The sequence below is a fragment of the Thunnus thynnus genome, chromosome 4, assembly GCF_963924715.1.
Source record: "Thunnus thynnus chromosome 4, fThuThy2.1, whole genome shotgun sequence".
In the NCBI taxonomy this organism is placed as follows: domain Eukaryota; kingdom Metazoa; phylum Chordata; class Actinopteri; order Scombriformes; family Scombridae; genus Thunnus; species Thunnus thynnus.
In genome coordinates, this window is record NC_089520.1 from 13,773,022 (window position 1) to 13,787,942 (window position 14,921).

Here is a 14,921-nt window from a genome sequence, read left to right on the forward strand (position 1 = left end):
TCTGTGTTCTCTGGGCAAACTTTATAATAGAAACTGTTGCTAAAGAAATTTAAACATACACTATCTGGTATATTGGCATTTCTAATCTGCAATTTGTGTTACTTATCATCCAACATACACCTCAATACAATCTGCCATGGGCTAAAAACGGACAATAATATCGGCCATGCTGATGTATCAATCAGGCTTAGCTCTGCATGTGTCCGTGTTTCTTTACTAAATGTATAAAATAAAAACAAAGGGACCTTTCTCATATTTAGTCATATTTAGTAGTTGTTTTTTTTTGTTTTTTTTTACCTCAGTTGACCTCAATGTAGCTATGCAAGTTGACAGCTACTTCAAACCTGTAGCTGATACATATTGGTTGCTCACTGCTTGATACTTGTTCCCAGTCTACACATCCCCAATACGTCTGTTTTTTTTTTTTTGTTTTTTTTTTTACCTCAGTTGACCTCAATGTACTGAATGAAAACAGTAAGTGTTCCTCGTATTTTGCGGTTATTTATGATGTTGTTTTGGCTCAAGACATCTTTCCTCGTTGGTGGTGTAACATTGGGACATTCTTTAACTGACATGGTTTACAGAGCCAACAGCATGCTTCTGAGGTCGCTGGCTGGCCAATGACATTCCAGCTGCTCCCACGGTAACCAGCAGCGGGGGGAGGAAGGGCTGGCGTTCAGCGTTAGAGAATTGTTTCATCTTTTACACATTAAAGGGGACTTATTATGCACATTTCCAGGTCTATATTTCTAATCTGGGGCTCTGTTGGAATATCTTTCCATACAGTTCAAAAAAGTCCTCATTTGTCTTATACTGACCCTTTATGAAGTCCCTCAGTTGTCAGTTGCCTGTCTGAATCAGGCCATTTTAGCTCTTGTCCCTTTAAGGGCCCCCTCCTGAGGAGCCCACTCTGTTCTGATTGGCTAGAAGTTGCGTCATAGCCATCCTTTGGCCGCTCAAAAGGCTACGTAAACAAACCATGAAACAAACTATGGTTGTAGTAGGATTTCACTTCTTTTTTCATTCTTTACTCGAATTTTAACTTCTCAAATACATTTGTACACTTTTAAGCCGGATTCCAATCCAAAATATGCAAGGGGACAACAAAAAACAACACATGGATAAACCTGACATCAACTTGTTGGCAAGGTAGAAAAAACCATTCAGGGCAACCTGTCCTGAAAAAGTGTTCAGGGCAGGTTGAAGCCCTGGCTTTTGACTTGCAAGGAGCATTTTTACATATATTAACTTCAAGTTTTGGAACTTGGACTATGTTTAATTTATATATCTGACATCATAATATTATATAAATAACAGAAAACCACAAGAAAGCATTATATGTTCCCTTTAATGACCAAACCATGTCTACCTGCTGTTTTTCTGATTGTACACCTGATTGTTTTAGGATTCTGAGAAATGCTGATGGGGAATCTTCTACAAACTATGTGGATGTGGGTAGAGGGGTGGTCGAATGTGTGGTAGTCTGTCTGAGTGTATATTAGGTAATCAACCTAATGGTGAGCATTGGCTGAGCATAGTTTGAAAATTTAAACTCATGCTTTGGCAATCTAGACTGTCCTGGGAACTGGAAAAGAAAGAGCTTTACAAAACCAGAGTTAAGTGAATTGTGTCAAAACTGAATTGGCTGAAAATGTCTGGTCAGGATTTGTGAGGTTCAATGTAAAGACTTTAGCTTGAAAAGCTTAGTGGCAGAATCTGCAGAAGAAGCAAAGAAACTCCTCATACACAACCATGTGTGTGCACACACACACAGCACAAAAGTAGTCTCACTGGCTGCCAGATAAGCTAAAGTAATAACAGTGCCATCTCAGCTAATTTTAGCTCTGTATTGAATGTGCCGCCACTGGTATTCATGGCAACATTTCTGGCAGAGCTTAGCTGTACGTTCCGTCTGTATTGCCTGTCTCACTCTTTCTTATACTCTTTTCTCACTCTCGATCTTCTTCTCCTTCCTCTCTCTTTTCCATGCTGTTCATTCCTTTCCTCCTCCCCTTCAATTCTTCATGAATTTCTCCTCTCCTTTTCATTCACCACTCTATTTGAAGGCTATCTTGTCTGATTTGTTATGTGGGTCCATAGTTAATGCCTGACTTCTAATCTGGGAACCACCACAATGATCATTTCCACATCGCTTTTTGGAGAATAGTAAAGCCTCTTTCAAAATTAAACATCTGTATATACTTGCTATGATTGGTATTTTCCCTCCAGCCTGTCCTGCAGTTTGTGCAGCATGAAACATATACATGAAGCCTTACATAATCCAGAGTAATGACCACTGAGAATAAACTCTGTGTATGCACCAGATATTAGCACCTCCACTCTCCCTGTTTTTTTCTATGAAGTTTTAAAAAAAAACTTTTATTGCTCAATGTGTAGAGCTAGTTGTGTGACTGAGACATCCTCATTAGCCTACATACTGATAGAAAAGTGCCAGTTTTTACCTGCTGTCTGGCTGCACTGCACCACCCACAAGAGATTATTGAAAACCAAATTCTTCTTATTCAGTATATTTGTAGGAGATCTTCTCATGTAATCATGTAGGCAATCCCATTTCCATTCCCAGTCTTGTGGCCCTGCCTGCCACATTGAGATTGACCACATCAATTTTGAATGGATTTGGTCCAGCAACAAGGAAGCAGTTGGCTACCCCATGGTACAAACATCAATGGGTTGGCATGAGAACACATGGATAGAAGCTTATTTCCATGAAACATTACGTATGCAAGTTGACAGCTACTTCAAAGCTGTAGCTGATACATATTGGTTGCTCACTGCTTGATACTTGTTCCCAGTCTACACATCCCCAATACGTCTGGTTTTGTCTACAGATGCTTTTTTTTCTTTTTGGATAGATTTGCATAGTATAAATGAGGCTGGTATACATGTCAAGTTCTCTATTAGAAAAGAGAGAAATACATCTTCATACACTCTTCAAATGCATGATGGTCATGGGAAGAACAACACAAATCAGAACATTATGGGCATAGAACAAGAAGCACAATTTTACAGTGAAGTCCTTAATTCCCTACTGGAAAAGGGGATACATAGAGCTGGTTTAATTTCTTTTTTTCTATTCTAGTGCTCATTCCTGTGTTTTTGTAATACCAAAAAGATACTTTTTTGAAAACCTTACTCACATAAAAAACCCTATTTTTTATTTAACAAAATAAGCTGGAGTTTTCAAATGGTAAATGTCATCTAAATACAGGCAGCTGCATAACTTACTAAAGTACAGTATAAAATTAGCAGAATTGTCATCTAAGTCAGGAACAATCTGATCAAAGAACAAGTAAAGAGTCCAAATCTGAGCAACAATTTGATACCAGCCTTCAGTAAACAGGCATATTTCTGTTGGTACCAAGAAGTATTGAGGTTCGATACCCAGTCCTGTGTATACAAAACCTTGTGTATATAGGGCCCTATGAAATCCTTTTTAATTTTTTCCAGATTCCATTCTATTTTCTCCCAAATTCCATGTTTTCCCTTTTAATTTAGCTGAATGCTGTGGTGGATGAATAAAATTTCAATAATTCAATGAGAAAGTATTCAAACTTTAATCATACATTGAATAAAATGAATATATATATATCAATGAATTGGTAATGATACAACACAACATCGCACTAGTTTTTAATCAAAGAAAGTGCTTCAATACACAGCACACTCGGACATTAGCATGAAGAAGTGAAATAGATATGTAAGAACTATGGCCTGAAGTAATCCTTCATATTTTTGTGAGTGATGGCACTGTGCGCCATAACAAATAATAATCACAAAATAGCATTGGTAAAACGAGGCTTATAGTGAAGGGGTTAGAACAGCAATTTGCTCATCCTCCCAAAGTCAGGGTGAAGCCACTAACCAGCTGTAGGGATGGGTATCGTTAGGATTTTATCTTTATCTTATCCATACCCTTATCAGTCCGGTTCATACTCTTACTGGTTCTTTTTCATTACTAAAGAATTTTCATTTTTAAAAAAAAGAGTAAATTTAGAACAGGATTAGAATTGATTTAGGCTATATTTTGGATATAACAAAATGTTGTTTCTAGAGTACCAACAGTAAAGATTACAACAACAAAGACATTATACACACTCAATAATATCTTACTGTAAAGAAATCTAAAATGTCAATAAAACAAATAATATTCATGACATAAAAATAGTGAGTGTTCATTTGGCTTAGGAGCTATGAAAAAATGCTTAGGTGCTACGCCTAAGTCTTATAATGGTAGGGAAAACCCTGATTTTTATAAATTGTATCCACATTTTGGCACATTCCACGATAGTTTTACATTTTATTTCATTTTTACTATCAAATTCCACAATTCTGTCCATGTTTTTGGCAACACAGAAATCATAGGGCCCTATGTACATGTGTCTGGGTACTTACTCATTCAAGTGCTGTATGTTCAGCGCAGAGAGAGTGTGTGTGTGTGTGTGTGCATGTATGTGTGTATGCCTGTTTGCATGTGCTGTAAATGTTAAACCAGCAAAGAGAGTGTGTGTAGGGTTACCTACTATGTGTTAAGTTTTCACTCATTTTCAATTTGAAGAGAATAAATGAAGAAACTTTTAACTGGTCTTATATCATGAGCTCTTTTCAATACATCGACCTCTGTCTCATACTTCCAAAGAACACAGACAACTTCTTACTGATAAAATGAGGAGTGAAGATGCCTCTAGGGCAGGCTGTGCTCCTAGGCAACCCCCTTGATGCAGTTTGTTTCACCAAGCAGATGAGGGCCCAACAGAAGGCCTCTTAGCCGGTATGGCCGTCTTGCTTCAGAGCTGGTTGATGGAGGTCCAAGTCGATACATTGGTCCTGGTTCTTGGAGCTTCAGATGTGAGCCAACAGTGAATTACAGCTTCTGTCGACTTCTTTTGATTTTGGCTGAGTGTTGAATAAAAATTAAATCTGGCTACAGTAGCTTTTTCCATTTAGGCTTGGGTAATTCTGCCGGCTGGATGAAAACTTCACTTACAATGTTACAAACACAAGATTTCTTGGTACCAAAGTAAAAAACACAAGAAGAAAACAGTTCCTAGAGTTCAACGCTGAGGTGCATGAAGCTTGTCTTAGAAAAAGTTTAAAAGTGCGTACTTAGGCGAGCAAAAAGAATATTTAAGGAAGACATCTAAAAAACTAAGACAAAATAAAGACACAGTTTCTAAGCTCAGAGATGAGGACCAGCCTGAAGCACAGGAGTCAGTCAGGCTCTTTTATCATCTTAGCCCAGGCAGGCGGAATTTTGGGGGTGTTTTGGGCGTGGAGAAAATGTTTCCTGCTGAAACCTCTAAAGAATATGAATTCTTTTGTTCTCCAGGGACAACATGGTTTGAAGCCTAAGATGGCGGCTTCGCCTCTGTGGTCCGAAATGGCGGCTCCTGATTTCCTAACTCCTGATTCTTAGGGAATTAAAATTTGAGTTTTACACGCAAAAAGTCACATACTTCAAAGATCACTATAGTCAATTAATCATGATTTTAAATAAATAAAATAAATGGTAGGTAATAATGTGTATTGTATTAGAAGAAACCTCACAGTTTAACATTTGGTCTTCAGCATAATTCAATCATTCATTCCTGACGACTTTGATTTTTAACATGGTTTCTGATACTGCTAATAGATAAGTAAAAGTAGACAATACTTAGTTGATTACACAATGAAAATTAAAAGAAAAATTGTAGTCTTACACACAATATACTAATATGCTAATATAATTGTCCTCATGGTTACTACGGTCTTAAAGTGTTCAAAGATTTTGCTATCTATCTATCCATAGTCAATAGATGGCAGTGTTGTCACGCGATGCAGAATATCTCACCTCTGGATTTTAGTAATTCATCCATTGTTTATTGTACAGGTATCAAAGTTAGACCATTCTTCAGGAAAACCAATGATGAGCAACATTACTTACTGAACAATTGGACCACTTAATTCACATTAAGTCAGACTTGGCTAAAACAGGGAATACACCAATGTGAAGTCAACAAAGGAATGCACTCTCAGATTTTGTAACAGTGAAGATAAGCGAAACCCAAATGGAGTCTTTCTCCATGTTAATGTAGAGTTCTCTTGACTTGCTTTCAAAAGATTCAATGACCCAAGGGTCATTTAAATGTTTTGATGTTCAGTTGTTAATTGTAGTTATCTTGTCAGCCATGGTCTCTGGCTAGCCTCCATTCTGTCAGCCTCACTGGGAGAGGTGAAAAGGCCAGTCTGAAAGTTTGGAAAAACACTTACCTACTTCTGAAATTAGAGAAAGGTTGTGTTCAGAAAAAAGTCAAAAGCAAACAGGGCTTTCTGCCTACATGTGACAGTGGGACAGGAAGACAGAAAGGGATAAAGACAGAGTGTTAGGTAGTCATTTTCAATACTCTTAATCCAAAGTGGGGGAAAAGTCATTCTTCTCAATGATTCTTTATAGATTGGAGAGAAAAACCTTCAATGGCGGGATATTTTTAGCTTTCAAATTTTGTAACCCTTCACTTCCAAACCAAACTGAAAGGAACATCCCTTTAAAGAGAGAGAGAGAGATAGAGGGAACGACTGCAGACAGATTAGACATCCAGGACAATATTGTTGAGAAAGAATAAGTTTTCAAAAGAAAAAAGGCACAGACAGGGAAACACTGAACATTGTGCTGACTCAGAGGACCTACTGAATATTTCTACTTTTAGGCGTTTAGGTCATGCCCTTTCCAACAACAACTTACACAGGACCATGTAACATTTCTGTAACACTGTTCAGGCACACCCAGTTTTACTGTGGTCTGACATATAATGCTTCTGCATATGATGTGGGAATCAATCATGGGAGACAAGGAAGTGACACATTTCTGTAAATTTAGATTTCTGATCATAGAAATGATTTTAAAGCAACAGAGTTGACTGAAAACCCACTTTTGCAAACTCAATTGGATACATAACGTGTCTAAAAATGTCCGACATGGCCCGTGATGTCTTGTTCCTACGCTGAAATTTGATAACTACCGCCCCTCCATGCCAAGGACGAGTTAACAAGTGAACAATCTCTCGCCTTGTGCATCTTACATAACTTTTGCGATGCCTGTTTTCACGTGCCAGATGCCAGCTGCATGAGTATTACGGCATTAACTATCCTAATGTGTTTGAAAAGAGTCGACATGAAACTTTTCCATAACACATTGCAAATTTAGTTGTTGTCTTAGAAGGACTTTACAGAAAGTGAGTGGATGTGTTTGTGTGCACAGTGTTCCCTCTTAAAGACATTTTAGAAGGGCCCTTGTGTCACTTTTGACCCTCTCTTCAACCACTGACCCACTCTGCCACCTCCTGATAAAAGAGAAGAATTAAAATCAGAACTGCTACTGCACTATTTGTAGTGAAATAAAACCATTAAAAAGACAGAGCCACCACACATTTATATGTATGATGTACTGCTTGATGTTTTAACAAAATCACTGCCTGACTGGCTGGTATGGGCTCTATTTTGGGAATGGTAGAAGCCCCCACTCTCACTCTTGTTGTCCTGTGCTGTGACTCCTCTGCTTGCCCTCTGGCTACATGCCTCTTGTACTGTGCAAGAAGAGCACTTCACACTTCCCCAGTGAAACCAGAACTCTACCTTCAGCCTTCAGACTCATGCCTTGCCATGTCCTCTGGGCTATTTTTACTCCAGCAGTGGCTAGTCCTGCCAAACCTATACCACAGCCTACTGAACTGGAGCTGAGCTGTTAGTATGCATGTGTATGTGTGTGTGTGAGAGAGAGAGGAGTAAGTGTATGAGTGGTAAAACTGTACTTTTGAAAAGAGATGTGTGCAGAATAGGGCTGTGGCAAAGTATTATCACAATTAACTTGGCAACAATTTAGATCATAGCCATTAATGGATACCGTATGTAATTTTGGTGTATTTACAAATAACTATTTTACAATATTGAAGTTATGAGGAAAAAAGTGGGATGAATGTACAGTGATGTTGCAACTAATGATTATTTTCATTATCAATTAATCTGTCAATTATTTTCTCAATAAATTGAGTCATCCTTTGCTTTATAAAATGACAGAAAATGATGCAAAATGTCCATCACAATTAAGTAACATCATTAACATTAACATCATTCCTATTTTACCTTCGGTGCTTCAGCTGGAACCAGATAATTTTTTTCTTAAAAATTTACTCAAAACAATTGATATACAGATGCCACTTTCTTACTGTTAGTGATACAGAATACAGAACAGTTAATACTGATAGTTGCTGTGACAAGATGAATACTGGTATTGACCAGTTCGAGTACTGGTTATCATTGGAATGAACATACCAAATTTCTCACCACCTTCAGCTATGCTTAGTCAGCCAATGCCACACAGTGCCAGTGGACAGCCACAATTACCCAGCCCTTTTTTAAAAGGTAGAACACTGTGACAAATATACAACATTAAAGAAAAAACTAAACTGCTTTGTTCACTACATGACTAAACATGTACAACCCTTTTAGTAAATTATACCATCATGGTAATATTAGTCATGTTGGGAAGAAAAAGAGCATGAAAGGCTCTATAATAGCTGAGAAGTGACAAAATTCTTTACAAATGGATTCCTGCACCTTTTTGAAGCAGCTCTTAAGTGCAGCTACAGTTTTCTCAACTCATCTCCGAACCTTGAGGCTCCATATTCACATCCCAAATTCCTTTTCTCTCCCTCCTCTGTTCTCTGGTACTTCTTCTGCCTTTCTTCTTTATCTAATTCTCTCTCTCACACACACACTCTCTCTCGCTCTGCTTCAGTGAAATACATCAAGGAGATGTCGGCCTTCTTTAAAAGCTCGGGGTCCCCTGGGGCCGCTCTCCCATGGGACTCTCCTCCCTCCACACCTCAGAGGGGGACTGAGCTCTCTCCTGCTGAAGTGAAGGAGCCCCGCAGCATCCCACTGAAGATGTGCCAGGTGTCACGCAAACAGTGCCCCCCGGACACAGAAAACAGGTACTGCATGTTAGAAGTTCACTGCTTTACGTAATATTTGATATTCAGTTAATGGGGGAAATCTGACAGACCTGAACCTCAACATAAAAAAATGGCTTAGAGAGAATATTGTAAAACGGACTTGTTACCCTGTCGTACTCACATATTCTCTTTGTTAATATCTGAAAATATCCTCTTCACCTTGGGCTTTTCTCTCTTTGCCACTTGTCTTTGATTTCTCTAACTGCCCCTTTTCTCTACCTCTGTTCTTCTTCTCTCTTGGCTTTCCTCTCTCTCTGTCCTCATCTCCCCTGCCAGGTATTTCGAGGTGATTTCGTCCAACAGAAAGAACTCTATGTTCCTGCGGGCAAAAGACCCAGCCATGGCCCAGTCCTGGTACAATGCCATCCTGGCTGGGGCTGCCAACCTTTTACCACGAGTGAAGGAAGAGATGAAGAGCATGCAGCCTGGCATGGAGGTCAAACATCTGGGCTGGATTACAGAGCAGGTATGCAAGAATACAGGCAGATATGGTCCAGACTGCCAGACCTGCTCTATAGTATTTTATATTTTGTCCTTTTTTTAATGCTGATCTTAGTTTTTTTTTATTTTTATGGTGCCCTTGTTTTGATTGTGCTCTACTACTATTTCTTTCTGTAAATTAGCTTATGAGTTAAAGATAATTTTCCATCCTGGCAGAGAGGAAAGTTGTAAGTAAAAGTTATAAACTGCATGCACAAACACAGATCCATGTATAGTTGTGTCAACTGCCAGCTGATCTCCACCGGTCATAAGTGTGCCGCGTATGGTAATCATATAAAGTTCCATCATTTTCTCAGATTTCTTCATCTCTGCTACAAATGTTCATGTGTGCAGGTGGCCCAGGGCCCAGAGAGACCAGTATTAGCTGTGCTGACTGATAGAGACCTCCTGCTGTATCCCTCCTTTCCTGAAAGCAAAGACAGCATCAGCAGTCCCACCAAGAGTCACCCGCTCATCACTACCAGGTTCACATGTACACACAAACTGTCTGCGTATATACACATCTACACTACATACTAGATATGATCACACTATTGCTGTCTCTTTTTTTCCTCTGTCTCTTTTTACACAAACACATCATGTAACATAACATATTCACATGGCATTTCATGAACTGAACAGATCTGTTCCTCACTCTGAGCAGCCCAGTTTTGAGTTAGGAGACCTTGGTAAAAGAGCACATGCTCACTCTTTCCATAAGTGGACTTTTGGACATTTTGCCACATAACGTCACATTCATTTGGAAAACATTAGTGGATCCAGAACCTATGAGTCATGTGTTTTTCCTCCCTTCTCTCTCCTCTCTGCATTTCCAGCTCACTCTCCAGTTTTCTCCACCAATGTAACATTTTTCTGTAACACACAAACGTCCCTTTATTTGATTATTTGGGTCCAATCTTTTCTATGAATCTTTATTCTTTTGATCCACATTTTTCTCATAGTTTCTCCTCTCCCCTTTAGACTGGTCCACTCTGGCCCAGGAAAAACTTCTCCCCTCCTGGACTCTGAGCTTTCATTTGGCCTGCGTTCAGGCACTAAGCAAGGCGTGGAGACCCATGTGTTCAGGGTGGATTCTGCCAAGGAGCTGTCCACCTGGACTCATTTGCTGGTAGAGGGCTGCCACAATGCTGCTGAACTCATCAAGGAGGTCACAACGGGTACAGATACAGCCAATATTTGATTCCCATTTCTTTTTACTGGCTCGCTTTACAGATTAGAAAAATTCAAGTTTCACTCCAAACTATCAGAGGGTACAAGGAATTCGCCAGAAATTACTGAGTAGTCTTATACCAATGCTGACTTTGGTAGTCATTGTTGTCTGCCAGTGCTGGTGACCTTGATTCAGTATTATCACAATAAAGGTTCAAGATTTGACTCCTGCTAGGGTCACCCGCTGTAGAAATTGGCCACTTTGAGGCCTAATCCATGATCTAAATGTGGAAAAAAAACCTCAAAACGCAAGACATTGTCTGCTGTCAACTTGACTAAATAGTCTTTGTGTTAAAGGTTTGTTTACATGAGTAATGCAGTAAAGCAGATCTAAATATCTATATTCACACAAAATATATGAAGAAATGCTGATTTTATACCAATAAAACAAACTCTTCAGTCATATCTGTGAATAAACCTCAAATCTGTTTCATCCTAACAATCACTGATTGGGCACAAGATTTGGTTTCTGTTCATTAGACACAAACATTTCCAGACATAGTAGGGGTTTGTCTCAAAAAGCAGGATTAGGAGTTGGGTTTTATTGTTCCTTACACAATGATTTAAGGACTGTACTCTTTAGCAAAATGTCCTCAATAGCTGGAGATTTCCTCTGGCTTAGTTTTTATAAAAGATTCATGTTTTTTAGAAAGGCATCCTTTTTGTGATACAGTAGATATTTTTGTAGAGCTAGTAAGAGGAGACAAATTACTCACTCAAATTACTTTTGGCACCCAGTAAAACCCAAAACAATCTATATACTTTAGCCTATGTTCCAGATTCTGCATTTTATCTCCTCAGCAAATTTAGTTCTGGAAACTCAGGAATCCTGCTTTATGAGACCAGTTTACATACAGCAGAGTAAAGGAATGTTGTTACATTGCCCTCTGCTGGTAGCATGAGGTGGTGCAAAAAATATTCTGCAATAACCCATTTTAGTATCAGAATTAGAAAGAGTGTTTTATTTATCTTAGACACATTTTCTTTTCTTGACAATAAGCTTTATTTGAATAATACTTTTTATCATTTCAATGCATTGAACTGTCACATACACAGGATCCTGCCAGGAATTCTGGATGTTGTACTTTACTGTAACACTGAGCTCAAGAAACATGTAATATCAGTCTGGACTTATTCAAGAACAAGTTCAGCTGGGGTCTTTTGAATCTTTACATTACTTTTCTCCTTTTGTTCCTCCTCTATGTAACTCTTTTTTTTCTACTCTGGCAGCCTGTAGTTGGAATGGAAAGGAGTGTACCCTGGGAGTGCACATTGATGAGGGTTTCACGCTATTCACCGAAGAGATGGGTGTCCGGAAAAGTATTCTTCTTCAGCAGCCCTTCGAGCGCCTAAGAATGTCCTCAGACGATGGAGTTCGCATGATGTTCCTTGACTTTGGAGGCCCTGAGGCTGAGATTGTAAGTTATGCTGCCTTCCATTCAACTTTATCTAAAAGTCGCAGTATGTACGTTGTATCATTACCACCATACATTTGAGCTATGTATATTGAATATTATGAATTTAGCTTGAATTATTGTAAATAAACATGACAGTTGGTGTATGCAAAATAATTGCTATATTCTCTGAAAAACAAGACGACTAGAATCTACCATCACCCTCAAATTAATTTACAGATATTTAAAACATCCACTGAAACTACACATGTAAACTGTATTATTTATGTTTTCTTATGCTGTTTGAGAGTGTTGTCTAATTTTAAGGAAATCTGCAGGATTAATACAACATTTGAGTGCAAATGAATTAAGTAGTGTTAAATTATCTCAGTAACAGGACACAATAGTTAATCGGAAATGTTTTTAGTTTTAGATCCATCACAATGCTATTAGTTTACAAAAATCATACAAACAAATCACGAATAGTGACAAATCTATGTTTTTAACAGTATTCAAATGTCTTGCTCATTTTATGTACTGACCTACTTATGTAATAAATTTTAAAATAATTTTAGAAATTAGAGGTAAGCACTTTTATTTGTCAAATTCCTCTAAAAAATTTGCAACATCCATATATGTTGATCATGAAATGAAGCAGTGTCTGATAAAAGACATAAAACCATCTCTGTGAGATATTAAAAAGCTAATTTCTCCCCTCCTGCTCTCCCTCTCTCTCTTCATTCAGCAACTGGACCTCCACTGTTGCCCTAAGACCATAGTCTTCATCATCCACTCTTTTCTGTCTGCTAAGGTCAAGCGACTAGGCCTGCTGGCATGATAATGGCCAACTATCCGGAACATCAACAATAGGAATATTCAATAAAACACACAGTCCAAAAGACTTTGGAGGATGGAGCCCAGGAATAGTTGCTGACTAGCCTCTTCTTTTCAGCCCTTTTAGGCCTCTGAAATTATCATCTCTGGTCAGGCTCCTCCTGGTCTTCCTGGTCTTTAGAGGAATGAAGAGAAACTGCAACATTGATGGACCTTTGTTGAACTTGTAGTTGTATGGTAAAGAGAGAGTTTTACAGATGGCATAAGTCAATGGCCATTTGAAACCTGAGATCTGTCAAATCTGTCACAGTAAGTCATGACACTTTATGATGGCAAACTGTATGATTATGACAGTCTGCATCTTAATGTTTCTAAGCTTGAAAGTCCCAGTCATTTGAATTTTTTGCCCCATTGTTTAGTTTAGTTTTGTTTCATGAGTCACAGCAGGCCTTTGTCATGAGCATCCTTTCATCTTTCAATCTTTGCTTTATGTGCTGTGAACAGTCATAACAAAAGTTATTTCACAAATGTCCTGATTGATGTTGGACAAACTTTTTTTTTTTTATTAAGGCAGCTTCAGTGGAGTGACAGGATGACATGACTGATCACTACATGGTTTATGGTCTGTACTGAACAATGTACACCATACAACTATTACGAAATGCTGTTAATGTGGATGCTTAAGTTGCCTTTACCTTGAAACTTTACGAAAGGAGATACATCTCATGCAAAATCAAATATATTTTTCATTGCATTTGAACAACTCTTCTTTTGTTTTCGCCTCTGTCTGTTCTCCGTTGTCTGCTCAAAATCAATGGCCTAATATATAAAAATGGACTAACAGTAAAATATAAAAGGCTTTTGTTTTTATGTTTTAGCTTAACCACTCAATTAGATATATGCGTTTAATTCTAACAAAAAAGTGACTCCCATCTTGAGTCTAGAGATGGACTCAACATGGAGTATGATTTAGGAGTTCTACTGACCACATGCTGTCACATAATCATGTATTGATAGATGACAGCTAAGCTAATTCTCCCGTATGGATAAGCTTTCAAGTATACTGAGTTCAGCTCTTAAATAAACATATTCTGTAGTACAAAGAGTTTTTGTCTGTACTCATGAATTTAATTACCAGAGAGGACAAATGTGCTTCATCAGAAAGTACTGATGGTGCATTTTTACAAAATATGTCCAACATTTAAATATGTTAATGATGAAAGACTTTGAGGTGTTTACATAAAAGTGTTTGATCATTTCTCCTTATGATTTTGTGTCATCTGAACATCCAAGACTTGGGGCCTTCTCTCTCTGTCCAACACTAAACAGACTTGTATTAATATATATTTCAAAACTAAAACTTGTTTGCTTCAAGAATAAAATGTATTGTATATTCTTATTTAAACAAAGGTGTGCCTTGCAGGGTTGTTTGTATATAAACATGTAATAAACTTTGTTAACTTTTACAGTTTTACTTCTGGTTTATTGAACATAAATGCCACATTGATTGTTTTATTCCTTTTAGTTTTTGTCACTGAGGTTAGACTATATGGGTTGCAAAACCATTTTTAAAAAGTAAAGTAGTTTAAATATTGAACTGTAAATCATACATAACCCAAAACTTAGAACTAGAAAATTCAGTTTTAAAGCCAGGTAACTTAATAGTTAAAGATCCCCCCCAGATATAATAAATAATTAAAAAAATAAATAAATAAATAATATAAAATACTCTGGATATTAGCAGATAATTTGTGTATAATAAGGTTTTTCCATAAATAAAGAAGTTATACCTGAAAATTAGTATTCTTAAAATGCCATCTTCTCTTTCTCCCTCACTGAAAAATACAGTCTATAAATATGTAAATATTGTTCGTAAAGTTTTAACTGCTGGATATACAATGTCTCCTATTGTCTCCTACTAACCTGAGGCTTCAGGTTTCCACATCACACTTGTTTAAGTTGCATACTGGACAAT

General features: G+C 37.8%; 1 protein-coding gene across 1 annotated transcript in view; it reads left to right on the top strand.

Moving 5' to 3' along the window:
• The window catches only part of snta1 (syntrophin, alpha 1), a 36,398-nt gene extending 21,986 nt beyond the window's left edge, over window positions 1-14,412 (top strand). The window contains exons 3-8 of the mRNA XM_067586805.1: window positions 8,792-8,987; window positions 9,285-9,474; window positions 9,843-9,973; window positions 10,470-10,666; window positions 11,949-12,136; window positions 12,858-14,412. Coding sequence (XP_067442906.1) covers window positions 8,792-8,987; window positions 9,285-9,474; window positions 9,843-9,973; window positions 10,470-10,666; window positions 11,949-12,136; window positions 12,858-12,950 — 995 coding nt within the window. The 3' untranslated portion in view covers window positions 12,951-14,412. The remainder of the gene's footprint in view (window positions 1-8,791; window positions 8,988-9,284; window positions 9,475-9,842; window positions 9,974-10,469; window positions 10,667-11,948; window positions 12,137-12,857) is intronic.
• Window positions 14,413-14,921: the final 509 nt, after the last annotated feature.